The sequence below is a fragment of the Mycetomoellerius zeteki genome, unplaced genomic scaffold, assembly GCF_001594055.1.
Source record: "Mycetomoellerius zeteki isolate Tzet28-1 unplaced genomic scaffold, Tzet1.0 scaffold135, whole genome shotgun sequence".
Lineage (NCBI taxonomy): Eukaryota > Metazoa > Arthropoda > Insecta > Hymenoptera > Formicidae > Mycetomoellerius > Mycetomoellerius zeteki.
The window spans coordinates 3,815,259-3,842,053 of record NW_017256287.1 but is presented as its reverse complement, the minus strand read 5'-3'; the positions used below and the strand labels follow the sequence as shown (position 1 = coordinate 3,842,053).

General features: G+C 33.2%; 1 protein-coding gene across 1 annotated transcript in view; it reads left to right on the top strand.

Moving 5' to 3' along the window:
- Positions 1-634: 634 nt before the first annotated feature.
- The window catches only part of LOC108731596 (B-cell receptor CD22), a 29,832-nt gene continuing 3,671 nt past the window's right edge, over positions 635-26,795 (top strand). The window contains exons 1-10 of the mRNA XM_018461991.1: positions 635-809; positions 3,555-3,690; positions 5,756-5,964; positions 17,423-17,692; positions 18,004-18,112; positions 18,540-18,726; positions 21,245-21,383; positions 23,618-23,805; positions 24,113-24,246; positions 24,826-25,051. Coding sequence (XP_018317493.1) covers positions 635-809; positions 3,555-3,690; positions 5,756-5,964; positions 17,423-17,692; positions 18,004-18,112; positions 18,540-18,726; positions 21,245-21,383; positions 23,618-23,805; positions 24,113-24,246; positions 24,826-25,051 — 1,773 coding nt within the window. The remainder of the gene's footprint in view (positions 810-3,554; positions 3,691-5,755; positions 5,965-17,422; positions 17,693-18,003; positions 18,113-18,539; positions 18,727-21,244; positions 21,384-23,617; positions 23,806-24,112; positions 24,247-24,825; positions 25,052-26,795) is intronic.

Genomic DNA, 26,795 nt, shown 5'->3' with positions numbered 1-26,795 from the left:
AAAAATTATTGAGATTTTTATTAACCTCGCGGAACATTATTACAATTGTTCTAATATGAGCATATAGCATATGTTTTTGAATTCGATAAATATGACGGCTTTGATAAGCAAGCTTGTTTTTTTGACATCCTTTAAATTATTCGTTATGACTCGATGCATGTGAGATATTGTATTTCAACTCTCATAAATGGAATCATTTGATTATTCCTTTTAAATCGATTTTCTCATCATTCTCTACGTTAAAACTATTAAGGGAAAGTAAATACTTTTTATAACTTTAATAATAAATAATAACTTTGTATAAAATGCAAAACCGATAAGGAAAATATTTTATATAAATATTTTATATAAAAGAGATCCTTTATCATCATATCAGAAAATACATAGAAATAAAATATTATACATATGTATATATTAAAATATTTATTTTTCAATTATTTTATTACATTACTACAGAAATAATTAGACCTGTTAATTAATTTTTGAATAAAATATTAATATAACAAGCGATATAATTATGATTTTATTTAATCAGAGAGAGTAATAAATGAAATGAAGCATAATATTATATGTAAGAAAATCTCAATAGGAATAATTTATGAAATTCTTCTCTTTATATATTTAGCCAATAGGTATGCATTTGAAAAAGTACGAGTGGGTGGGCTCGCCTGACATCGGTGACTGTTCATTATGGGTCAGATCAGCCACGTTAGAATTCGATGACGGACTTTGGCAATGCCAAGTAACCGCCAGTGATTTCACTACGCAGGACGCGTTAGCATCCGAACCAGCGAGGCTGGTCGTCAGAGGTAAGTGCTATGATACACAAATAGAACATAAATTTATTGCGAATTATTTTTTAGGAAAAATCCTTTTTTAACCAGCAAGCAAAAATTTTGATTTTAATTCTATAATATAAGCTTTATTATGCGATTTTCAATATTGTTCTAAATATTTGGTAAACTACATCGAAGATATATTAGATAGATATAGTACAGATAGATACCATATAATACGTATTATAGTGATCATAATATTGCGCGCATTTATTATTAGATAATAATTACGAGGTAATTCGATACGAAATCAAGGAACCGAAACATATTCATTCGAACCATTTTCTCACGTTAATGACGAAATAATTGATTTTGGAAACTCGCTCGTTAATGAAATGATTGACACGATTGTTAAGTACATGTCGCGCGCAATAACTCGCATAACTCAATAAATACTCACGTAATTTCGTACTTTAAACTTTGTCATTTTATCGTTACTCTCAGAATTACATTTTATCTCATCGAATATATTTCGTACTTTTATCACCAAAATTATAGTAGATTAATATCTCTCGTCCGGGAATCATACATTACACCGTATACGCTGATTAGTTGTATAAAACCACCCATATGACTCCCTCTATGTTACATTTTCACCTGGTAAATCCCATGACACAATTAGCAATAAAGCGACAGGATTTATTTCTGCGACATGAAAATAGTTTGCCAGCATGAAAATCTCTGTTTCCTTTTTTTTAATCTTACGGTCTGCAATGACTAATTGCAATTTGCACGTGCATTAATATTTATAAAGATAAAATCTAAATGTATCGATATGTATCAACAAAGATTTGTTTTATAATGTGTGATGATTTTGATAGGATCATTTTGACAGATTTTTTTTCTGTAATAATCCGTAATAAAAATATTCCAGCACTTCAAGTTTTTGAAAAAAATCCAGTTAAAAAGCAAAAGAAATGCATTTTTGGTAATTTTTTAAATTGTTTAAAAAATGATACCTCATTATAGATATTTGGGAATTAGCTTGAATGAAAGTTTGAACCTTAAGCTACAACCGTAAAATAAGGATAGATAAGTAACACACACACACACACACATGACAATATTTTTTATAGCATAGTTTTTTTAAAGAGCGCGCACCATTTACAGCGTGTGTATATGTGGTCCGCTGTATTATCTCTCTATACAGATTGGAATTTTTTAGAAAATGATTTTTTTTTCAAAATCCTATATGTTAGGAATATAATTATCTAATTGATTAGTTGATTTGATGTTAAATAATTATGAGGTATTCAATATAATTACATATTGTAATATGTGCATTACATATATTACATATGTAATTATATGTATACGTCACAGTTAAAGTGTATTAACTTTAGTAAATGTGTACACTGAGCAGACTACAGTAAATATATACGTTTACTGAGTTAACACTATGACTGTGATGTAAATACATATAATTATAATTATCTGCATCTATTACATGTATTACATCTACATACTACAATTTTTAATTATAGGATTTGGCGTTTTTTAAACAATTAATCTGCATAGAGAGACAATATGGGATGACTTTATACGTATACGATGATGTAATTAATGCTCGCTTCTCAAAAATTTATGCTACAAACAAAAGTTATCATGTTACTTATTTATTTTACGATTGTATCTTAAAGTTCGAACTTTTATTCAAGTTAATTCCCCGAATTTTTATGATGCCCCATTTTTTAAACAATTTAAAAAATAGTTAAAATGCGTTTTTTTACTTTTTAACCCGCTTTAAAAAAATCTGACATGTGTTTGAATATTTTAAATTATGAAATCGTAAACTACGAGAGAAAACTTATCAGAATCACCTGGCTTATATTACAAAACATAAAAAAGGTTTAAAAATGTTGCACAGTTTTATCGTGCATATAAAAAAAATTGTATAAAATCTGATCATAAAATATTAAATTTATTGATATCGTGAATTTATAAATAATATGATAGTATCATTCTAGAAGTAATATGGTAGCATATTTTTCTACAATATTATGGAGTTTTAATAATATTTTAAGAATCCTATTTTCGGTCGAAGCTGATCTTGATGCTTAATAATATTTATATGTCAATTTACAATTATATTTAAGTTCTATAAACTGCCTATTGATTCAGTTTGTCAGACTTGAGACGCAATTATAAACTAAAGTTGAAAATGACATCACAATTTATATTGATCGTTAATTTAATAATAATAAATATTAATTCTAATAAACATCTTAAAACACTGCAAAGAATTTATAAATTTATATATGAATTTACTAAGCATCAAGATTCATTTTGATCCAAAAATAGAATTCTTTCTTTTATTTAATTTATTAACTTATTGGTCTAATTTTCACTTATTAATATTTTAACTCTGCTGATCTGTTCACACAATATACAATACGATTATATTATTTGGGTCAATATGATAAAAAAGCCCTAAAAAATAAAAAAATTAAAACTTTGACAGAAAGAGATCTTATATTAACAAACGGAGTCATCAGGTATCAGAGAAAAAACTTTCTAAATAAAATATTAGTAAGAAAATAAATTTTGGGTCAAGCAGACCCGAACAAACCAGCAGAGTTAAGATCATTCTTTTCAATTTTATCTAAGATTAAAAGGATATTTATAATATTTTCGCGGGCCAGATGGATATGCCATCACCCTGACTGCGCGAGCGATGGCATACAGCGGGATTAATCCGTGTTAATTTTCTCATTCCAGTCAGCCCTCAGCGACCGCAGATAGAGTACGCCGACCGTCTAATTCTCCCCGGCAGCAACGTGACAGCCCGAGCAGGTGAGATCGCTACGCTCACTTGCAGAGCGCGGTATGGGAATCCTTCGCCTCTAATTAAATGGTTCGTAATTGTTGCACGTAGATTCCTACTACTTAACTTGCGCGCCACCGACCCCCTTGCTTGGCACGCGCGATCTCTCGCTTCGCGTGTCTCGCTCGCTCCTCGGCTCGCTCCTCGTCTTCGTCGTTGCATTTCCTTCCGTTCGTTTGCCCTCCCAGTTGCGAATGTAATTATTCGACAATTTATGGAGCTTACAGGTTAAATGGAATGTATCGGTAATAAGGAGAAGAAGATAAACACATGGTACAGGATATCGCTGAATCGCATTTGCATTTAATTTTTAAACGAGGGAATACGAGCGTGATGTAACATTTCAATTTTGCTGGAACTAATAATCACGTAGCTCTAATTGAAATTGCGAAATTGTAACATTATCCCTTAATACATATTGGTTATTACGATTAATATTATCACATGCCTCATTAATCGAATGGGAAAAGACACACTGTGGATAGTCGGGAAGTCTAAATTCGAACCCTGCTTGGGGCAACATTTTAAATTCTTTGTAGTTTTAAAACGCTTATTATTCTTATTAGTATCATTATTAAATTAACGATTAATTTAATTTATGGTATTATTTCTACTTAAGTTCATAATTCCGTTTCAATTCCGATAAACTGAGCACAGTTCATATAAATGAAAGATATATTTTTTTAATTTACATAAAAATATCGGATATTTATAACAGTCTCGATCGTATTTAACTTATTATTGAAATTGTAATTTTTCGAGTTATTTCGCTACTTAAACATTTATTTTATTGAATATTTCTTTTCTCTCTTTTAACAATAAAAATCTGCTCTTCACCGTGATTTTTTTTCATTGGAGGCTTTTCGGGCTCCGTGATTGAACGGGTTGTCCTAGGTAATCAAAATATACGTTACTATCGATTCCAAGGCGTCTTCTACCATCGGCGCGCCTCTTCTTCGGCCATCGTCGGAGCGCTTGTTCCCGTTGCTCGAAGATTCCACGTAATGCATCGAGGACGCTGTCGATAGTAGAACACGCGCCTCATGAATAATCATGATCTATTCTGCATCGTGCCCGGGCGAAATTAAGGAGCTACACGATGTATTTCGTGCGACAGGAAAACATTGAAAAGGGAGTCTCACGCAAGGGATGAGCGAACGGTAAAATTCTTGGTCTGGTTTTTCTTGAATCCCGACATTGCGCGACGGTCCCTCTGAAAGGATGGAAAAAGCTCGCGCGGAAGCGGGATTTAATAGTTTTAAGGCGGAACAAAAACAAGAGCCGTGGTAGAAGAGAGAGAAAGAGAGAGAGAGAGAAGCACGCAATCTCTCTCGGCTTTAAACCTTGCAATTTTCGGTTAGCAGGACAGTGTCCGCAGAGCTTCGGGTCGCGTTTCAAATTGCAGACGAGGTCCCTTGACAAGGCGACCGTTCTGCTCTGTCAGCCCTCAGTTGCTCTCGCTTACCCACTTACTCACTGGGAATTATCTTAATTGACACACGCGCAGAATATGTGTATGCATAAACGTTTTAATTATGGCTGAACTGAGAGACCAAGACAGACCGATGTGCAATCGACGGCGAGTATTGAGTTTCTATAAAAAGACAATTGTCGACAAACGAGATAGTTATCGTGATAATTGTTACATAAATTGCAGACAACATCCGAGATAAATTTAATATACGACATTGTGAATATAATAATTTGCTCTTTTCTGTTTACGAGATACGAATTCATGTTTTCATATTACACTTCTATATTATCCTTCGTACTATAATAACTGAGCACTGAGAGGCTTAATTCATGAGAGTACCGCCGTTATATATAGTTGAAGTCCGCGAAACTGCAAGACTCCCGAAGAGCAGAGTTCTGAATAATCCGCGACAATGAGCTTTGAGGAAGGTTGAGAAACAAGACGGGAGAGTGAGAGGGTCAGGTAGGAGTACGGCAACGAAACGGCGCGGGCGGGGAACGTGTGCGAGATGGAGCGAGCCCGAAGAGGAAGATGACGAGGAGAGGAGGGTGTTGAAGGGGAGCGAGTAAGAGTTGTTTCAGAACAACCATTGGAAATGCAAATTTTCGGGGCGATATGCAGGTACGTGGGCGAGACTGAGATGAGGACGTTGCGGCCCCAGGTAAACTCAACCGAGATAGATAATCCGCGCACTTGGGCAACCTACAGTGTTTGCGAGATTCTGGCCGAGCGATCACGTTACGGGCAGCCGATCAGATGCGTCGCTATTCATCCGGCGTATGCCAATCCCACCATGTCGTCTAGCACCGAAGTGAGATTCGACGTGCGCTGTAAGTAGACGCGATTTTCTCATAAGATTGCGAAGAAGGAACTCATCAGATTCTCGGAAATATGCAAATGCAAGAATTATTAAAAGAGGAGGACAGTAAAATAAAAGTTAATGATAAGAAAAAGGAATAATAATGGCGATCTAGATTGATGCGAAAATATAACAGGAGATAAAAGTTTATATTTATAGAGGAAAGATCCCTATTATGAGATACCGTGTTCATTTTGGGTAAATGCTGGAAATGTATGAGCAGAATTAAAAAAAATGATAGGTCATTTTAAAAGAAATTTAATAAGCTTTAAGATACTGTTATGTAAAATTCAATTTGAAATACTACTTTTTCTGAAAATTAAAGAAATGTAAAAAGTGAGCAAATCGCAAAGTCAAAAAAAAGTCTGCTCATAATATGAGATACTCCGAGATTCGATAATAAAGCACAAAGTACAATATTGCAATTAAAAAACTTTATTTAATGTTTCTAAAGTACAAACAACCAATGTGCGCGCAAAATGAGCGATTCATTGTTTTTAGTTGGAACAAAGTATCGCAGAAACAGGCATTCGATGTTCATTTCGATTATCCTTTTTATTACTGCACAATAACATTCATACTTCAGCAACGATTGTCACTCGGACATAGAAGCATAAATTACTTCGTATTAGAAGTACCCTGAGTGTCTCATATTACGAGTTCCACGCCTTACGGTTTTATGTGATCATAAAATCTAACTTTTGTAATTAAGCAATTCAACATATTCCATATCTCTAAGTAAGATCGTATTAATAGAAAAATAACATGAAGAATTTATTGACAGATATTTACTCATTAAATAATAAACAAGATTCAAAGATTCATCCCAATAAAACTTGAAGACATCTAAATTTTTTAATCTTTTTTTACAACCACTACAGGTACTATCCAATAATGCATTTTCCATCAAATAGTTTTTAACTTAAGAGCAATAAATTCATGGTGGAATTACAGATAGCATTTATTAGTTTAGTAAAAACATTGTTATCTCATATTAGACTTTTATTATAGGGTTATCTCATAATAGGGGACTTTCTTCTAATATTATGGAATTTCAAGTTTACATTTTTAGATCGTCTTTAAAAAAAAAATGAGATTATATCATTGTTATAAAATAATTGTCAATTGTCTTTAGTAAGTAAATAGAAATTAATTAACTTCTTTTTCTAAAATTTATAATTATCATTAAGATAAATGTCTTGCTAATGCAAATAAACGTCGTATGTCAAAATACGGCTTATATGCTTGCGCTGTAAATATCCAGTGACGTATGAAATAATAAGCAAACTCTTTAATAAACTCGGTTCAATGAACTCGTCTTCCTCCCCGAGAAAATAGAACTCTGGTAGGATAGTTTAATCCTTCGCCGTTCGTAAAGTTTGTGCCTGAATCCAGACGAGTTTGTAATTGATTATGAACGATGACAAGAATCGTTGTCTCAGCGGATTATAACAGCTTATTAAATCTTCTTAATGGGCATCACTAATCTGAAAATATACGTCTGAAAACGGGAGGAAATACGCATGGATAGAAAATTCTTATCTGTCATGAAACAATACAGAATGAAAGTATAATAAGGTGCGCATTATATATACTGTAATTAATAATTATTATGGTTTTGATATCTGTATCTGACAATTTGAAGAGATAATAATACATAATCGCAATGAATTCTATCGAATTCGAATATTCTATCGAATATTCGCTTGTATTAAACTGTGACAGTTTTGTGTTAAATAGTTTTCATTCCCATTATTCTCTATTATCCTATTTAAAAGGACATAAATATTGATTACGCGAAGCGGTACGCATTAAATTTCAAGAATACGTCGCTATAGTAAACACTTTTTTAATGTAAGACAAAACGTATGATTATTCTTGTCTATATTCGCGAAAAAAGTTGCTTTTTTTGAAGAAGACCTCGAAGTAAAATGTGCAAAGAAGAACGAAGGGGTAGGCCGAGATTAAGGTTGCGCCTTTCTTCTTTTTTTTTTATATAGCCCTGCCGGTCATCAAGTATGTTGTATGCATAATGGAAACGGCAGAAGAAGGGAGAAAATATACGACCCTGAAACTTCCCTTCCTTCTCAGCCGCCACCTGCACGCGTAGAAATATATTTCTAGCCATAATGAAAAACTTTCAAACAAATCTCCAGCAGCGTTGCTTGCTGTTACATTTAACTCGCATAATTGATGTAATGCGTTTTGTTTACTACATCGAGTTCTATTTATAGAACTGTTTCATGGAAAATAAATCCGATATTTAATAATAATGCTGTATTATCGAAGGTGATCGACAGAAAATCGTTACGATTTTCTCATTTAATCTGACTTTTAAAAATGATCAATATGGCGCATAGATACATGTATATACAACAAATATATATTCTTAATTTTGAATTAGCGCATTTGAATCATATTATTTTTATTCTCGCACTTTTCATCTAAATTTACAATTGCTTAAGAAATCAATCATGATTATTTACTACATTTACAAATATTCTCTTTTTAAAGAGAAATAATCTAGTTACTAATAATAAATTAAATAAAGGATATAAAATGCAATCTGAGTCGAAGATATTCCAATTAGAGTTGTTACAATTATAAAATCATTAAAGTAATTTCTCTCAATCTGCTATTTTTGATATTCTATTTCTTATTTAAATACATTTCGTACTTATTTTAGCATAATATCTAATAGTTGATATAATATATTTAGTATAGGATAATATAATGTGCAATATACGGAATCAATACATTTCAAAACAAGAAAAATCCATTATGCTGTTAGAAATTAAAGAAAGATGTGCGCTCAGCCATATCTTTAATACGATAAAGTTCAGTTGAAAGAGCATCGATATTTTTATCGTATTAATAATATATCGATGCAAAAATGCATTTAATAAAAGGATTAGGAAAGTACGAGCAACGTACATTTCTCGCACAAATTGTAGGGTTTGGTTCAGCAAAAAAGTCACTGTACCGCAACATGTCCGTGTAACACACTGACCTCAAACTGTTTCGCATCTCCGACCATCCCCAACAATACACTGATTTAACCGGCTGCACATTCTCACGCACACATGCAGATGTATATACACGGCAGGAAACTACATATTTCCCTCTCCCTCTCTCTCTCCCTCTCTCCACCCTTTTTTCTTTCTCTCTCTTTCTCTCTCATCAATCTCCCTCAAATCAGTACATCGTAATGTCATGCGTTTCAACCTTATCGACAATTCGATGCCCGGCTAAACATTCAGGCAGATTTTAACGCTTTTTGCGAAACTACGCTGCAGCGGACAGCAGCCAAATGAGTATTGATTTTAACTTCGGCCAGCACATTGTATGTATGGCTGCAATCAAATCACGGTTGATTTAAATAAGATTATTGCTAATAACGCAGCCTTTGAATCATCACACCAATCTTGTGCATCAATATTGCGATAACTTTATGAGGTAATTATCGCTCGTATGTGATCCGTTCATTAGTCTGATGATATACATAATTAATTGAGAAGCTACAAACCGTTAAAAGTCTTTTCGCTAATATTGTAATTATTATGTCACTTTTAATACATAATAAGAAATATTCTAACTAAAATAAGTAGTAAATGTATTATAAAAATCTAACCGCGTATCAAAAATGTACGATTCGTAAATTTAATAACTTCGCAGTTTGCTAGCGAATCCCGGTTTGCTAGCGAATAGCCGATTTGATTTCAAAATTCGTATAGAATATGGCCTGTATGTAGAATATATACACGAATTTTGAAATCAAATCGGCTATTAAATCGAATGTTATGTAACATTAATTAGCAAACATTTTCGATAGGATCGTATCAGGTAATTAATACGTTGACCAGATTGCATTTGGTTCTCGTATCCGCTTCATCTTTCCCCGCGAATTAATTTGGCAGTTGAAAAAGTATGGCGAATATGTATGCTTTACCTCGCGCTACGGGGGTTAAAAGGTTCTCGCTCTTTTGCGTAAAGTTCCATTGTAAATAAATTATTGAAGCTGATAAATACGTGATACGCGTATCAACAAATATTTATATTTACCGTTAATGCTCAAGCATGCAGATAATACTGCTATTATATGATAAAGAAAATCATTTAAATTAATATTATAGCAATTTATGTTAACTTTTGAGAAGAAATCTTATTTGTTTCTATAATAAATGAAAAAAGCTGCACGTAAAATTATATAATATCGTTTGAATTAAAATGTTTATAATGATTTATGAATGTCGACGCACTAAATAACTTTGTTACAGTTGTTGCGGTCTTAAATACACCAGTCGCTTGCGGCTGTTGAACGTATTCGACGCGCTTCATCGAGGTGTGCAATTTCGATCATGCACGTGGCGTCAAAAATTGATTCGCCAGTTACCATTCCTAATATTACCTCCAAGAACATCATTTCCCCTTCTCCTCGTTCGCCTCGATCCAATTTCGAGCTCTACGGCCGTGTAATTTATAATTCCCACCGCAAATTCGATCTCGAATCCCGTCGCGGCCCTCTTGGGGACATCTTGTGTATCTATCCGCTCATATATTTGCTTATCCGGGATACACGTGTTTGTGTATACGTACGCACGCCAATTGTATTGATTACGTGCATTAGCCGGGCGGGACTTTTCAGTGCAAATTGAAAAGTTCGCCTCAGAGCACCGATTTATTCCGTGCCAATGTTAGTTCGATCGCGAACTGAGAGATTTATCCTCGCTAACGAGAGAGATGCATTTTGTCGATGCAATTTTTAGAAAGCGCAACCAACGCGAATGGATCAGGAACTCGCCTATATTTCGATTAGCGTGTTTGGAGCTTGAAACAGTTCCTATATGATTCTAATAATGGAAGCTGTGAGACCAAAAAAGCTTCTTTTTCGTAATTATTTCATTAATTTTTGTTGCACAAATAGTAATCCTACGCTGCAAAAATTACTGTCTGCTTAACGAACTCTCACTACATATATACTTGATAAGAGACATACGTGTCCATTAGAAAAATTTTCTAATTTGATATACTCGAAATTTTATAATGTTTAAAACTTTACAGTAAAATAAATTTGATCGTTGGATTTTATCGAATTTTATTCATCACAAAGGTTGTCCATCGTGTATTTCCTAACTTTAACGTTTTTGTCTCATCCATTCGCTTTCATTTCGTAAAAGCAGAGCCGTTTGAAGTTTATCCAAGGAAGAACCAGCCGAAATATGGCCGAGCGGGCACTCGTTGATCCATTCGAATCGCGGCTTTACTTTTTGAAAGCTATCAGAAATAGCTACGAGAAATAGCTGTATCACGATCATCGTTCTTCCTTACTGTAACCATTGTTCGGATTGTCATTTTTAAACTACTTGTAAACTATTCTATAATTGGATTAATAGTGCCTTTAATAGTGCAAGCGCTTTTACAGAAAAAAAATGAGAACGAAACGCGTAAGTTTTTTTTTGTTTTCTATGTCATATGTAGGGAATTTGCTAAGCTGGCATTTGAATTTTGAGTGGCAAAAATATATCTTATGAGTTCCCAATTTATATCGTAGATAGCATCTCGTGTGTCTTCTTTACCAACAATGAAATGAAGTTGCAAACACCAAAATTTTTTATTGCTATCTTGTAGTCTTATAATCACTCTATAAAACACTAATAATCATTTGACAAAATTGTTTATTTTGTTACTGAAAATTGCAATTGAAAAAAAGGTGCCCACTTAGCCTCGATCTCCCCTATACTACTTTGGTACCCATTACGGAAATAAAAAAAAACATTATTTTTTTGTTTTCATAATATTTATCATTATGATCAAATTAATTTGATTACACCAGTTACATAATTCAATCCGCATTTATGAAAAAAAGAACGGCAGAAAAATACGAAGATTGAAATAACTGAATAAAAATATCAAAATGGGAGAGGATTGAAAAAATTTTAAGTTATAATTTTTAATCGACGTTTTTCTGTTTTCGTTGTAATTTATTTATTTTCCGAATTACACGGAATGAAATTATTAATTCCATTACAAATTATGCTTTTAATTTTTATCTTTTTTCATATTGTATATTTTTATTTTGATAACTTACATTTTCTCTCTTTTCAACAGAAATGGTCAGAAAAACTTACTTGACATAGCGCAGAATTTGTTAGAAAAATGCTCCTCGCAAAATCCTCTCACGCAACGATTCCGTGATGCATAAATCCAGCATGATGCGGTGTGTCCCAGCGCGCATCTGGCTTACGAGCGAGCGTTACTTGCTCGCGCGTAACTCTCGGTCGTTTCTTGAGTAAACTTCAAACAACGACGCGGGCGAGGATATGGAAATAACATCAGGCCCTCTGACTGAATAAAAGATTTTTCGAATGATCGATATTTCGGCACGGCGCGCTAAAATGCGCAGAGTACACATCGGGTAATCGAGTTTAGGGAAAAACTCTTCAGAAATTCCTCGATAAAATTATCCTACCAATATCTGCAGAGGTATTACTAGATCCAGATGCCGCGCATAATTTTTGCAGAGTACTCGAATCTGAATACTTCATTTCCATAAACATTCGACAAACGTTTGATTTCTATAATACGCTGCGTTTAATTCTGTTAGTAGTTTAATAAACGTGCCTTTAGCCTTCTAGATTATAGCCAACGAAAATAAATTAATGGCATAGTAAAAATTACAAAAGCAAAAAGATTGATAAAATCTAAAAATTTCCATATTTGATGAAAGATGTAGGCGAGTTCAATACATTTTATTTTTCATTTTAAATAAAAAAAAAAGATATGTTTAAATTAAAGGAGACTATTTTTTGTTTCAGTTTTTACAGTAACTTATAAAATTTAGAGTACTTATAAAAAAGTAGTTTTTCAATACATTCGCTCTTAAATACGCTGTTCTTTCTTGCGGAACATGCAGAAAAGAAACTTTTACGTGCGCTAAGTTGGATAAAAAAAAGAACGTATTGAACGCGATCGGTATGAAATAAAAGATAATAGGGAGAAAGAGAGAGAAAGAGAGAGCAGCTAAAATTCTGGATGGGTCAGCGACTGTTCTCTCGTGCGTATTTCGGGATCGCTGTTACGTGAAATGAACAGCTGCGCTGGCTATCCGCGCCTAAACGAAAATGGTGACTCGATTCAGGCACCAGTGCGTTTGCCGGCTGACTTTTTCATCCTTCATGTTTCCTTCTCCCGATTCTTTCCCTTCACACCTAGAACAATTCGATAAATTTCACAAGCGATCGAAAAAGTGAATTGCGGAACGGTAAAAATTATGAGACTCGTTAACAAAAATGCATTTTGTGCCAAATTGCTTGTTTGGATGATCTATGTGTCTTAAAGCAGTGTCGATCTTAACAGTCACGGTTCTTAATAAATTTAAAATAAGATTTTAGAAAAACTTTTTAGCAAAAAGACTTGATTTATTATAACTTTTCTATAATCTGTGTTAAAACGTCTTAATAATTAACAGAGTATTTTATTATCTTAATCTTATTTTTAATGATAGATTTTCTTACTTTTAATTATAAATTTATGATAACTATATATTTAATTATAAATATAATTATAAATTAATGATAGAAAATTTTGTTTTCTATTAGAAAATTTTTATGGAAGTATATATAATTTTAATTTTGTCATAATTTTTTGTAATATTTGATATCAAGTGCTTTTTAAATCTAATGTAAGTTTTTAAAACGAAATCTTATGTTTAATTCACATTGATTCACATTATTCGCGCTATAATCTTCTTCCGTTTCGCATCTCGCGTACTTTGTTTTCATGAAAATGCAACGAGCATAACGAGCAGTTACGCAAACTCGCGTTTACTAAAGTTACTAAATTCAATTAAATTAAATAAGCTTTATTAAATTCAAATTAAATCTACATGATTGCGTGAAAAGAAGATAGTAAAACATATGAATTTATAAGAAATTCATTATACATGCATTTTCAAAAGCTTTCCTTTGTTTTATCTTGTGCAGGTATTTCTCTTTATATTCTATTCAATTTCAATTATGAATGCTTGTCATAATTAACTCATCTATCGATAATCTTCCATATCAAAACTTTAATTAATTAATTAATTAATTAATTGCATTTTGGCTGAACAAATATAATCTTATATTGAAAGGGAAATCCACATAGAGGGAAATGCGTTAATTGCATTCTGTTATAGTAATAGAAGCGACGTGTATGCGTAAATGTTTAGAAAATTGCAACCTCTATGAATTATAATTACCTATATGCATATGTCCGTAATATACAAACAACGTAATTTAAATTTTTTAAAAAGTCAAAATTAGTACATTTTTTATAGAAACACAATATTGTACGATTTTATTGAAATATATGATAAATATAAAATTATAATATATGTACACACACACACACACACACACACATATACATATGTATATGTATATAAATGTTAAACGTTAATAAATAACATTATAGTATATGCAACGAAATGAACTATAAACATAAAACCAAGTTAATCCGCGTTGCTTTAAGGATTGATATGTTTTTACGATTTATATATACAATAATAATGGCATGTATGAATATATATGTACATATATATATGGCTTTATTATTATATATATGTCATGTTAACTCTCAAAGTGACGTGGATTAACTCGGTTTTATGTTTGTGGCTCATCTCGTTGCATACGCTATAATGTTATTCATTAAACGTAACAGCGTTTAACATTTTTAATGGCCGCAACGACGACCTATTACATGAATATGGAAACCAGAAGTGAGCAGGCTCGCTGATGAAAATTGGCTCCGGTTTATACCGGCCGTAAATTAAATAAATATCGAGTAAATAAACATGAATTACATCATCACTCAGTGAATAGGATGCCGTAACTGTGCTAGTTTCCCATCAAAATCAACCGAAATTACAGCTCGTGCATCATCAAGTATGCCGAAATTACAATCTGCGAAGAATTATTCGTTGCATTACATGTATGTCGCGTAATACAAAAAATTTATACGTGGTACAAACACATGAACGCGATGCATTTAAACAATGCTTTTGCAATGTGAAAAAATGTGAAATTATAAACATTCCGAGAGCAATAATAACGATTATTCTCTCTCATTGTATATTTTTTAGACGTAAAGTGAGGAGCTCTTTAGTCGATTACATCTGGTAAGGAATCAAACAACAAGCACAATAATAGATGGCGATTCGTATAACGTAAAGTGTGCATGCTATTTCGATTATGTACAAATTAATAGTAAAACCAGTTGCACAGCGGCAATACGTTCTTGCTCACAGTATATTTCGCGAAATTCATCGCTCACGGTGATTAATTAATTATTCGAAGAAGGTAATTACCGCGTGACCCGGACACACGCTTTTTCCATCGTGTCCACCAGGTACCATCAGTTATACGTGAAACCAAAGTCAACGCAGTGTTTCCACTTTGCTTGGTCCATCGGGGAAACAATGACACAATTGACCGCGTTCACGTAATTTAATTTCTTCTTAAACCAGAATATCTATCTTGCATGACGACCTATCTTTGTCTAGTATAATTTGCCAGTTGCTTTTTTAAACGAACAATTACATTAACAAAAATAAAGTAATATTTAAAAGTAGGAAACATTTAGTTTTTATACACATTTTTATTTCAAATTTTTTTTATCTCTCCGGCCAATCGATGAACAGATCGCTTAACCCTTTGAGTCACGCAATTAAAGGAGAAGACTAAAATCTCTGTATAGAATTATAGGTTTTGAAGTCGCTGAAATCAAATCTTTTATTAGATCCTAAAAAATTGAAATCCAAGATGGCGAACACAATATGGCGGCTTAAAAAGCAAATTAATTCTTGATTTTCACTACAATTCGTATTTCATCCTGAAAAATCCGTAAATAAGGATTTTCTGAAGTGATGACTGAATATAAATCCAACCATTGAATTTATAAAAAATTGAAATACAATTTATAAAAAAATTTCGAAATATATACAATTTATAAAACAAACGTAAGAATATTGAAATAAAAATTGTAAAACAAATCGAATGCATATTCGTAATCAGCGACCTCAAAAACATAAATATAACTCAAAAAATGAGTATGTTCCAGGGGCTTCTTTTTCACAAATGAATTTTTTAACCTAAAAAAAGCGTTTTTTTCACGTTAAAATGTTTATAACAAAAAAAATACAAACAAAATGGAAAAGTCAGTACATAGAAGTCGAAATTAAGTATTAATACAGTGAATAATGAAAAAAGAATCATTAATTTTGGTGAAATCTTCTCGAAATATAGTCTAGAAAAGAAGAGCCAAAAGGTGTAACATATATATTACGCTGTAACTTAAAGGGTTAAAAAGAAATAATAATATATGAAAGTAGGAAACTTATATATTTTATTTTTTTATTTTCAGTCAATCGACGAATAGATCACAAAAAACTACTGACAAGTAAAATTGATAAATACTTGATAAGTAAAGTAGTATATAAATTCACATAGCTAGATTTATTTCTATTGGTTGTGTTCTCACATGCGTACAGTCGAATGAAATTTAATATTTAATATTGACAAGGTAAAGTTGGAATCTTATTTCAAAGCAATAAATGCATTTGATTGTGAATGTGAATCCTGCTTTCAACTAAGAGCTCATTAATGAGTGGTTTAATCTAAAAACTTTATTACGACGTTCGTTTTCTGTATCTGATGTTTATCTTTCACGGTCTCCCGCACATCGCGACTGGTGATTCCAGTGTGATTAAAGCTGATAGTGGTGACAGGACCCGGTTTCCCGACCACATTTACGTTAAATTCCTCTTGTTTACTAAGTGACATGAATATGAAAGGGCTCTTCCGCGGATAATTATACGTAATTTTCGTCTCGTTAAAATCGATACGGTAGGTTTTACTCTTGCTTTTTATATGGATCCACCGAAGATAATGAGCGTATTCTCCAAAAAAAAAAAAAAAAACAGTCGCATAACATATTATCACATTATTAGTTAATATCATTAAATAATATTCAAGATATTTAACGTTAAAAGTTAAGTCCCAATTATATGCATATATATATATATACAGTCTCTTCATCTCTAATCGAAATTTTCAAAGGCAAATATAATATATTAGGTATTGGCGAAATTTTAAACAATAAATTAATAATAAAAAATAGATAAAAATAGAAGATAATCCTGATAATCACCTTTTTAAATTAAAACAGACATTTGTTTCAAGAGATTTTATCTTAATCAATGCATTGTACGATTTCTATAATTAAATAAATGAAGATTGTTTCCTGAATTCTGCGTTATATGCAGATGAACAATGACTTGAATGACATAAACAATGATGTGTATTACAATAATACTGATATGTGTACTGTATTCAGTGCGGCACGAGGGATTAGAGTTCTCGTGATTAACTGAGCATTTCGCATGAATTTAGACGCGCCGGAGACGAGATTAGTCGGCGTCCCAACTGGCCAGCTCGAGGAGGGCCGCGATCAGTTAGAAATCCGATGTCTCGCTGACGCTAATCCGCCAGCTTCGATCCTCTGGAGGAAAACCAAGAGTCCTGGGGTGACGGAAGTGGCTAGTATCGGAGAAACCCTCATGTTCTCCCCAATTTACAGAAATCACGCGGCTGTTTACCTCTGTGAGGCGTCAAACATCGAAGGCGAGAGCAGTCCGGTCTCAGTACAGGTGTCGGTAAACTGTACGTGTACCACTGTCACTTTGCGATTCTTAATCTGTCAGGTTCATTTCGATGCATTTCAAAATTTTTGCGACTTTTGGCCATAATTTTTGTGATATATGAGAATTTTCACTAAATAATATGTTGTAATTTTATCTTCTATATTTTGAATCACACACACACACACACACACACACGCGCGCGCGCGTGTATGTGTGTGTGTGTGTGAATATTCACGTAATAACTTTAAAAGATATATGGAATAAAAATTAATAAAAACTATTATACAAAATAACTTTTATTCAGTTTCAGAATAAATTGATTTTTTATAGATCCACCGACGATTAGCGCAGTCGGTCCGGACCGATTAACAACTGCGTTGTTATATTCTGGTGCATCCTTCGAATGTCACGCTGATGCGATGCCGCCAGCCGAGTACAGGTGATTTATGTCAATTATTTTATTTTTACTTTTATAATTTTTTTGTATTTACTCATATTGATAGCTGATTTTTCTAACTTTGAGAGTTTTCATTTAAAAAGCAAATGGTCTTAAAATGGTCTGCTTTGATTGTAAAATTACATCAAATTAAGAATAAATTTAATTACGTATCAAAATTGATAAGCATCTTTCTTTTAATTATTATATCGTTATTTTTAATTTTCCACTTAATTTTAATTCGCTTTCTTAGATTATATTTTAGTTTACAAGAGTCTAACATCTGATATGTAGCTTAGAGCAAAAATTGTGTTAACTATTAATTTCCTTCTTTTATTTTTATATTTTTTTCATTAGCTTATACTTCCGCCGTGGCATTTGGAAGTGTCTTTAATTTGCAAATTTCCGATGTGCGGTGATGCGTGTGCAGATGGGCACAGATATTCACGGACGGCCGCATGCCGTTGGAATGTGGAACGGGGCAGCGATTGATCCTGACGAACGTGACGTATGAGCAACAGGGTCAATACATATGTCTCGCCTCCAACAAGATCAATGGCAACGTCAGAGAAGTTAAAAGCGACCCTGTGTCCCTGCAAGTGGTTGGCGCTCCACGGGTAAGACGACGCATCGTCGCGGCGGAACGTTGAAAAAGTTTCGCTGCAAATCAGAATTACCAGGAGGATCCGACGTTGACGAATAGCGTTTCCGGCGGACGCGTCGCGAAAAAATATCGCTTCATTACTTTACGGAATCCAGGGATCATTGAATATCTTTCGTGAGCGCGGTAACGGAATATCCTCGTGAATACTTCGCCTAAAGTCCGTCGTTCAACTTCGACTATCCGGATGTAATATCGGTGCAGGAAAAAAAATGAGTAGAGAATGTAGTTTGTAACGAAGAAGAAATGTTGCTCCAGTACATCAACCTCGTTCTGCTTCATTATTTCGTGAAAAACACGATATACTAAGGAGCTGAGATAGTATGCGCCAACGTGGATAAATTCGCGCAAAAAAAAGGAGATTATAGAATGATTTAATGTTTAATGAAACGAACACAACTTGACAAGCAAATTAAAACTTACAACCCTACACATTATTGTTAAGTAAATTATTTTCCGTCTTAGTTAAAAGTTAACTCTTGTGCGATGGAGATTTTATAACACGTATTATTTATTTATCCATTTGTCGCAAAGCGAATAATATATTGCTCTAATAATTATGATAAAACAATATATTTAGAAATTATTTTTATGATATATCCGACTAGCATAATTTATTAGCTAAATATTGATTAAATATTGGTATAAATTGGAAATATATTTAGCCAATATTTTATGCCAATAAATTCTGTTATTAGGATATGTTTATTGCGATATATTGAGTATATCCGTGTATTCAACTTCAAACACATTTTTTAATAACAATATCTTTCATTCTCTTTTTCAATCACCAACAATGCGCGTACATTGCATCATCAAGTTTTATTGTATAGAGTAAATAATACAAAAAAATCAATATCTTCGTTATTTGTAACGAACCGCGTTGTTTCCTTCAAAAGAGCGCCTCAATACCGTATAGGTACAGACATGTTTTTATTTTGTTCACATAAAAATAACCATAGCTGCAATTAATTGAAAAGGTCATTTCAATGCTTTTGTACATAACAATCTAGAATAAATACACGTACATGTTAAAATGAATTTTCAAATAAATTTCAATTGTATTTGATTTATCATAGAAATTGTCTGATGTTACTCAATTCTTTACATATATTATGTATTCGGTATTTTATGCACATGTTTTATATATATATGTATACATATTTAGTTACATATATATTCAGAAACTCATATTGCAAGTAAAATTTGTAAACACAGTATAACTAGAACTGCATACAACAGAGATTAAATTATATTCCAATTAGTGATATTACAGACCTTCGTAATTTGATTCTGATCAATGACCGAATCCAATAGCTAATTATCTGGCTGTTAACGAAAAAAAACTCAATTTTAATATATCGCGGCACTTTTTTTATTGAATTTGCCTGATAGCAAAATGCACGCAACTTAATGCAGGTTACTGGCTGCACAAAGATTTGATTTCCATTTCATTTAATATGAAACCATTTCATCTATTAAAATTCGACAACGCTATTAATATCTCGTTCAAATTGATTTCAACGTTGCGTACGCATAAAGCTATTTTATATTACATGTTCGACTCGGGAGTCGAATATCACGCAAAAGAAGCAATTGGAAAAATTTTATTATACGATTTATTTCATAGGCATGCTGCCTCGAAATCAATTGAAATGTCGATACCATGTAATCAAATCAATATTTTAATTATGACTGCGATATGTACGAAAACGTGACAAGCGTTGCCAATACAAATATCATAAAAATGATGAATTACATTTGCGTATACATTTCAACGATATATGAGATGTGGTTTTGAAATTGCGATGCTCTGCATAAATGAGTATGAATTATCTCAACGTATCATAATGTGAAAAATGTATCCGTATGATAATGTTTTTATCTCGCTACGCACACAGAATGACAATGAATTGAGTTATAATATACGCATCATAAATCATAAGTTTCTTTCACGACCGAAAATGATTTACAGTTTTTGTTCGTGAAATACATATCGTTCACTTTCGTATTTTTGATGCTTAGTCACGTATCATTCATATCTAAATTGAACTTTTTTTTTATTGAATCATCTATCATATTTCTTGATAATATCTCTTTCACAGATTCCGGTACGTTAACGAAAAAAAAATAATTGCCACGGTCCATCTACAATGTTTCGATTTTTGCTGCATGCATTTCCGCACTTTTGATGAATCATCGCTGTATCCGTCTGCATATCGATTATTTATATATAGAGTATATTTTTATATATTTAGTTACCTAATATAATTCGTATCATGTTTGATTAGTTTTGATTTAAAGCCGCTCTCTACGAAGTTTTGCCCATGAAACGACAGTTGTGCACCACCGTGAAAGTCCGAATAGAAAGTAACTCGCGATATTCACGTTCGCCATTTGATGACTGCGAAAGAGGAGAAGGGAGGTCTCAGCAACGAACTTTCCATTCAAAGGACGTTAAACATGTGTCGCAGGTGGTGAAGCCGACTATCACAGAGAAGTTTGTCGTCGTGACGACGGAGGGTAGCCCGGCCAGATTAGAGATCAGACTGTGCTCCGACCCGAAGCCGCGGCTCGTGGCCTGGGAATGGGGCAGCACCAGACTGCACGCCGGTTAGAGACTGCTTGCCTCAAACTATCACAAGAAGTATTCGATTTCGTCTTTACTTTGGCTTTTTGCCTCCTGCGTTCACGTACGTGTTCTGTTATAAGTTTCGCATCATGGGGTAAATAACAGAGGTAATCGATAAGAGCGGATAGTACAGCTAAAATTCTTTTTCTTAAGATATTTTCGTACGAACAGAAGAATGTATGTAATCTGATTAATTGAATACTTTCCTCTTATTTCGACATCGTCAACGTCGTCTGACATAAGGATTTTCTGTAATTTAAAATACTTTGTAAAGAATACACGGAAAGAACGATTTTGTTGAAGTACCTAAAAGTTTAGGTAGACAGTTATATATCTAAATAGGTAGATATTTGAAAATAATTTTGATGGACCATCAGAATAATTACGTGGGAATCTCACACATAATAAACAATGCTACAAACAAAGTTTTGACGTTTTAGCAACCAGCTTGAGCATCCTACATAATTAGTTTGATATAATACAGTAAATTATTTTTAGATCTGAATTTAACTAAATTTTTAGATACTCCAGCAAAATCTTTCTTTTTCCGTATAAAAGGATTTTAAAAGTATACAAATAAATTAAAATTATCGCTAAAAACTTGTTAGACGAATACAGAGAAGATTGTCACAAATTATATCGAATCTATTAATATACACTGTACACAAAAAGTTGGTTTTGCAATATTTAAAAATTTAACTAGATGTAGGTTTGAAAATAATTTTATATCAGACTATAAGATAATTATGTAGAACGCTCAAACTTGTTGCTAGAATGTCAAAACTTTTTGCAACATTACTCATCATGCTTGAAATTCCTACATAATTATTTTAATGGTGCAATAAAATTATTTTCAGGTCTGTATTTAACTGAATTTTATATACTTTAGCAAAATAATTCTTTTTGTATAAGTACACGAAAAAATTATTTAATCTTTATCGACGTAAAATAAAGACGATTATTAAAGATTATTATAAAACGATAGGTGCGTTTGTGATATTATAGTAAATGACAAAAAACGTCGTTCAGAAGAGAAAGAGCTAAGAGAACTAGTTTAATTCGCAGAAACTTTCTATTAGAATTTAAGGGAACATTGATCTCTCGGTCGCTTTGTATCTTCGCAATACAATGGCGCTCTAGATCGCTCACTGCTCGAGTTACCCGCAAATGATAGCCGCATCTATGCTCTTTATCCTTGTAAACGTGTCAGTAAACACGAGAAACATGGGCAACGTGTGTACGAAAGAGATACCACTTTCGAAGCACATTGTTCACGTACTAAAATTGTTACGGCAGCGACGTCGGGCTGACTCGACCTTACTTTATTCCACTTTGACTTTCGCCTCGACCACCAACTTTTTCCAACAAGTCCTCCTTCGTTACGCGTCTGCCTCTTCGTTATGCGTTTCCCGTGAAACGAAACGTCCGTCACCTCGCTCAACGAACCATTAATGTGTAAACTTTACTTTGGTTTTTGTTTCGAATACTACAAACGAGTAGTACAAACGGCCGTAGTTATTAACGCTCCCTTCGCTTTTGCCTTCTTCTTTTTTATTCGGTGAAATTGGAGCCCCGTTAAACTTCCCTTCACCTTCGTTGAATCAGCGGAAAGAGTACTCAAGCTTTACTGCTCGGGGTTGCTCTTTCGTACACAATTTTTTCAATGCTTCCCAACATAATTGGCACTCCATGCTGGGTACTTTATTGACGATCCCACCGCTATTCGCAATTACCCCCTTGGTTAATTGATCACTCGCCCGTAATTCGAGCTACGAGATCGCTTCGGTCTTGAGACATCCGTTCAATTTTCGCGAGGCCCAAATTGATGCTCTCTCACGCCGGATACCGTAAATTTTTTGCACTCATTCGAGATACCAAATCGATTAATTAGTCTCTCTTAACGCGCTTACACTTTCGAAAGTTCTGTAAAATATTTTAGAATAGAACTTTTATACCTCACACCATTTGTTTATAAAATTATTTTTATATTTATTAATATTAATTTATTATTTCTCTTAGTTATTGTTTTAATAGTAGCTTCGTCGATTTGATTGTTACAATTTGCACTCATTTTCTCTTACTTCCCAGTATTACTTATATATGATGCGTATTATGTTCATTATTTTGCGAAATTTTCTTTCAGTTATTCGTAGAAATGGAAATGAAGAATAAATACATGTTATTGAGATATGTATGGAATTGTTCTTATTGACAGGGGAGGTTCTGGAACCGCGCTATCGCGCGCTTGATCTGGAGCCGTTGGCTTCGGAAGATTGTTATATAGCGATCTTAGAGTTGACAAGTACAGTGAAAGAGGATCAAAGGCTGTATCATGTTATCGTGGAGAACGATCGTGGCAGTGACAGACGAGCACTCATGTTGAAAGTCGATGAGCCCGGCCAGGTAAACGTTGCAGACATAACGTTTTACGTACTATTCTTTCCGAGACTTCTAACGTCATCTAAAACGTAAGCTCTTTTCGTAGACAAACCAGGAAAAGTATTCACACGTCAAGAAAAATTCTTTGTCGAGTTCTTTGTCGATTCAACTTGAAGTGAATGTACAATCTATGAAAGAAGTTGTCGAATTTTATATTTCTATATAATTGACATATGCGAAGAAATTACTATAATCTATCTCTATCAATATTGGTGGGAGATATTTTGGCGTACGAAGAACGCGTATATAGAATATCTTTCTTTGTCCTCAGATCCCGCTTGTTATCGGCGCGGTGGCCGGATTCACGGTACTCTCGGTATTGATAATGGGATTCGTTTGTTTCCTACGTTCGGATAGATGCTGTGTAGCCAGAAACACAGTACCGGCACTGCAGCAAGTGCATTGGTAAGCACACGATATTACATTGCGCGATGATTTATAGGCGAGTAGACGGCGCCGTGGATCACGCGCGATGCTCCAATATTGTGTATGTACATTTGACCAGAACCATGTTAGAATATCTACGAATTTGCATACGCAGGAATACGGGATTTCTGTTTCAAAAAGAAAGATACATTTTTTTAAATCTCATAAGTCTTGTATAACATTCTGAATAAATAAATAACGCTCGATTTATAAGAATATAGAAAGCAAAAAAGATAATTAATTAAATATTATTTATTTGTCAAAACGCATAAATCTATTAAATAACATCCAAGATAAAGGAAGAATATTTATAAGATTGTCTTGTTCTCAAAGCAAAACCTTTCTTCTAAAGAATACTTCGCACTGTGACAAAACGAATAAATTATCTAATCTCCTTAGCTATTGCGTAGGTTCTTAGGATTTAATTTCTTTTCAAGCTGAATGAACTAAGGAACCCTTTAAAGGGATTATCCGAAAGGCATTGCTTTGCGTATCGCATAGGGTACACAAAGCATCTAATGAAACGAAACCGGGATGATATCGACCATTTCCATATAGTACAAAGGCTTCCAACGCTATGATAGAGGATCCACGTTTGGCAGTGGATACGATGGATCGTACGAGTCAGCAATTCGTCCCAGAGAAACGAGCCAATCACGTTCTGAAGCCCGTGCCGTCGCAGCAATACCAGCAGGAGTGTTATCAGCACGACCCGCAACACCAACAGCAACATTATCAGAGGCATCATCATCATGGGCAGCCTCACGGACAATATACGTTGCAGGTCAGTTGGAAATAAAATAGAAAAAAGAATACAAATTATATATTCTTGCACAGCTGCATAGCTAAAACCTGGCGTGCTAGTTTTTTCTTTTTTTCCTCTTCTCGTTTTCTCCTTTTTCTTCCTCTCGATTTCCATTTATTATTTTTCATGTACCGTTTTCTAAAAGAGTCTCTACATAATTCGCAAATCGCAAAACGTAATTCGCAAACGCAGAATGAAAATTTACATTTGTTTTTTTTTTATTGCGTGCAGTTGGTTTTCATCTGCGTGTAACTTGCGTGCGGTGATCATCATTCTGTGATTCTGCAACATTTGCGAATTATGTTGAGGCACCTTTAATTGCATAAGATTTATATCATTTTTTACGTATAATTAACATATAACACAACGCATAATTTCTTTGAAAACGTTTAAAGTTAGGTGTTACAGTCATAAATTGTTTTGCACGATAAGTTTCTCATTACTATGTTGACTTTTTAACAGGATTGATAAAAAAAACATGTTTTAAACGTGTTTTAAACAGTTTAAAACATGCTTAATTAATGTTTTTAATATGTTTTAAATATATTTTTTTATAGTATTGTTTAAAGCATATTTGAAGCCTTAAAAACACATTTAAAAAGAAACACAATATGTTTTATTTAAAAAAAAAAATATTAGTCTTTACCAACCCTGCTTTTTAATAATATGCAAATGTATTACATTATAATACAGTATAAATTATATTATATTATAACGTTTTATTCTACAAAACATTATTTCGTTGTACGATTACATTAAAAAATGCAGTTATAATGAAAGCAAGAATCTTGAATTTTGAATATATGCGTGTAAATTTCATTGAACGTAGACTAAAACTTTTACTGAAAGATAAAGTCTCTTTTTATCGAAAGATGATTTTTGTATCACAGCTATATTGATTTGATGGATCTCTTACTAAATTTGAATAATAAAAAAGCTTTAAGTAAAAAAAATGCAGACTTTTAAGTGTTTCTCTGACATTAATATTTATATATTCCTCTTTATGCAAAATTCTACTGTTTTTGTTAACGTAGAGCATATCAACACTTATCACAGAGAATTTATATTCCTCTTCAATTTTACTCCATCACCGATCAGCACATCATAGAGTTTAGCTATTCTGCTTTAACAAGATTCTTTTTCAATCGCTTGCTTACTTTATTGCACTCGTTTGAAAGTAGTTACCTAACCGAAGCACGCGCGTTTAAATTTAATCGATGCATTCGCGAAGGCAAAACTGCAAGTGCATGCAATTTGACCTGATTGCAAAGTGAACCGTCTAGATTAGCGTAGTGATTTAATTCGTATTAATGAATCGATATTAATGCTTATCCTTAATTTATTGAATTATATTTCGGTGATTATCGCATTTATTGATTATTTTTTAAATCGTTCGCTTTTGGGGGCTCGTCAAATAAGAAAAGAAAAAAAAATATTAGAGATTACGACTTTTTTTTTTAAATGTTGACGCGCCCCGCACGTCCGTATATGTCCATTAATTGAATCAATGAGCGAGCAATCTTGGCGCAGGAAAAATTCCTTCTACAAGACGAAGAACGGGACACACTAAATCGGATTAAAAAAGGCAAGGAACGAGGAGCGCAAACTTTCCACCTTTTCTCCCGGAAAGATCTCGAGGGTTTTATATATAAATAAAATATTGTATTTGTGTTCCCGATACACACACACACACACACACACACACACACACACACACACACAC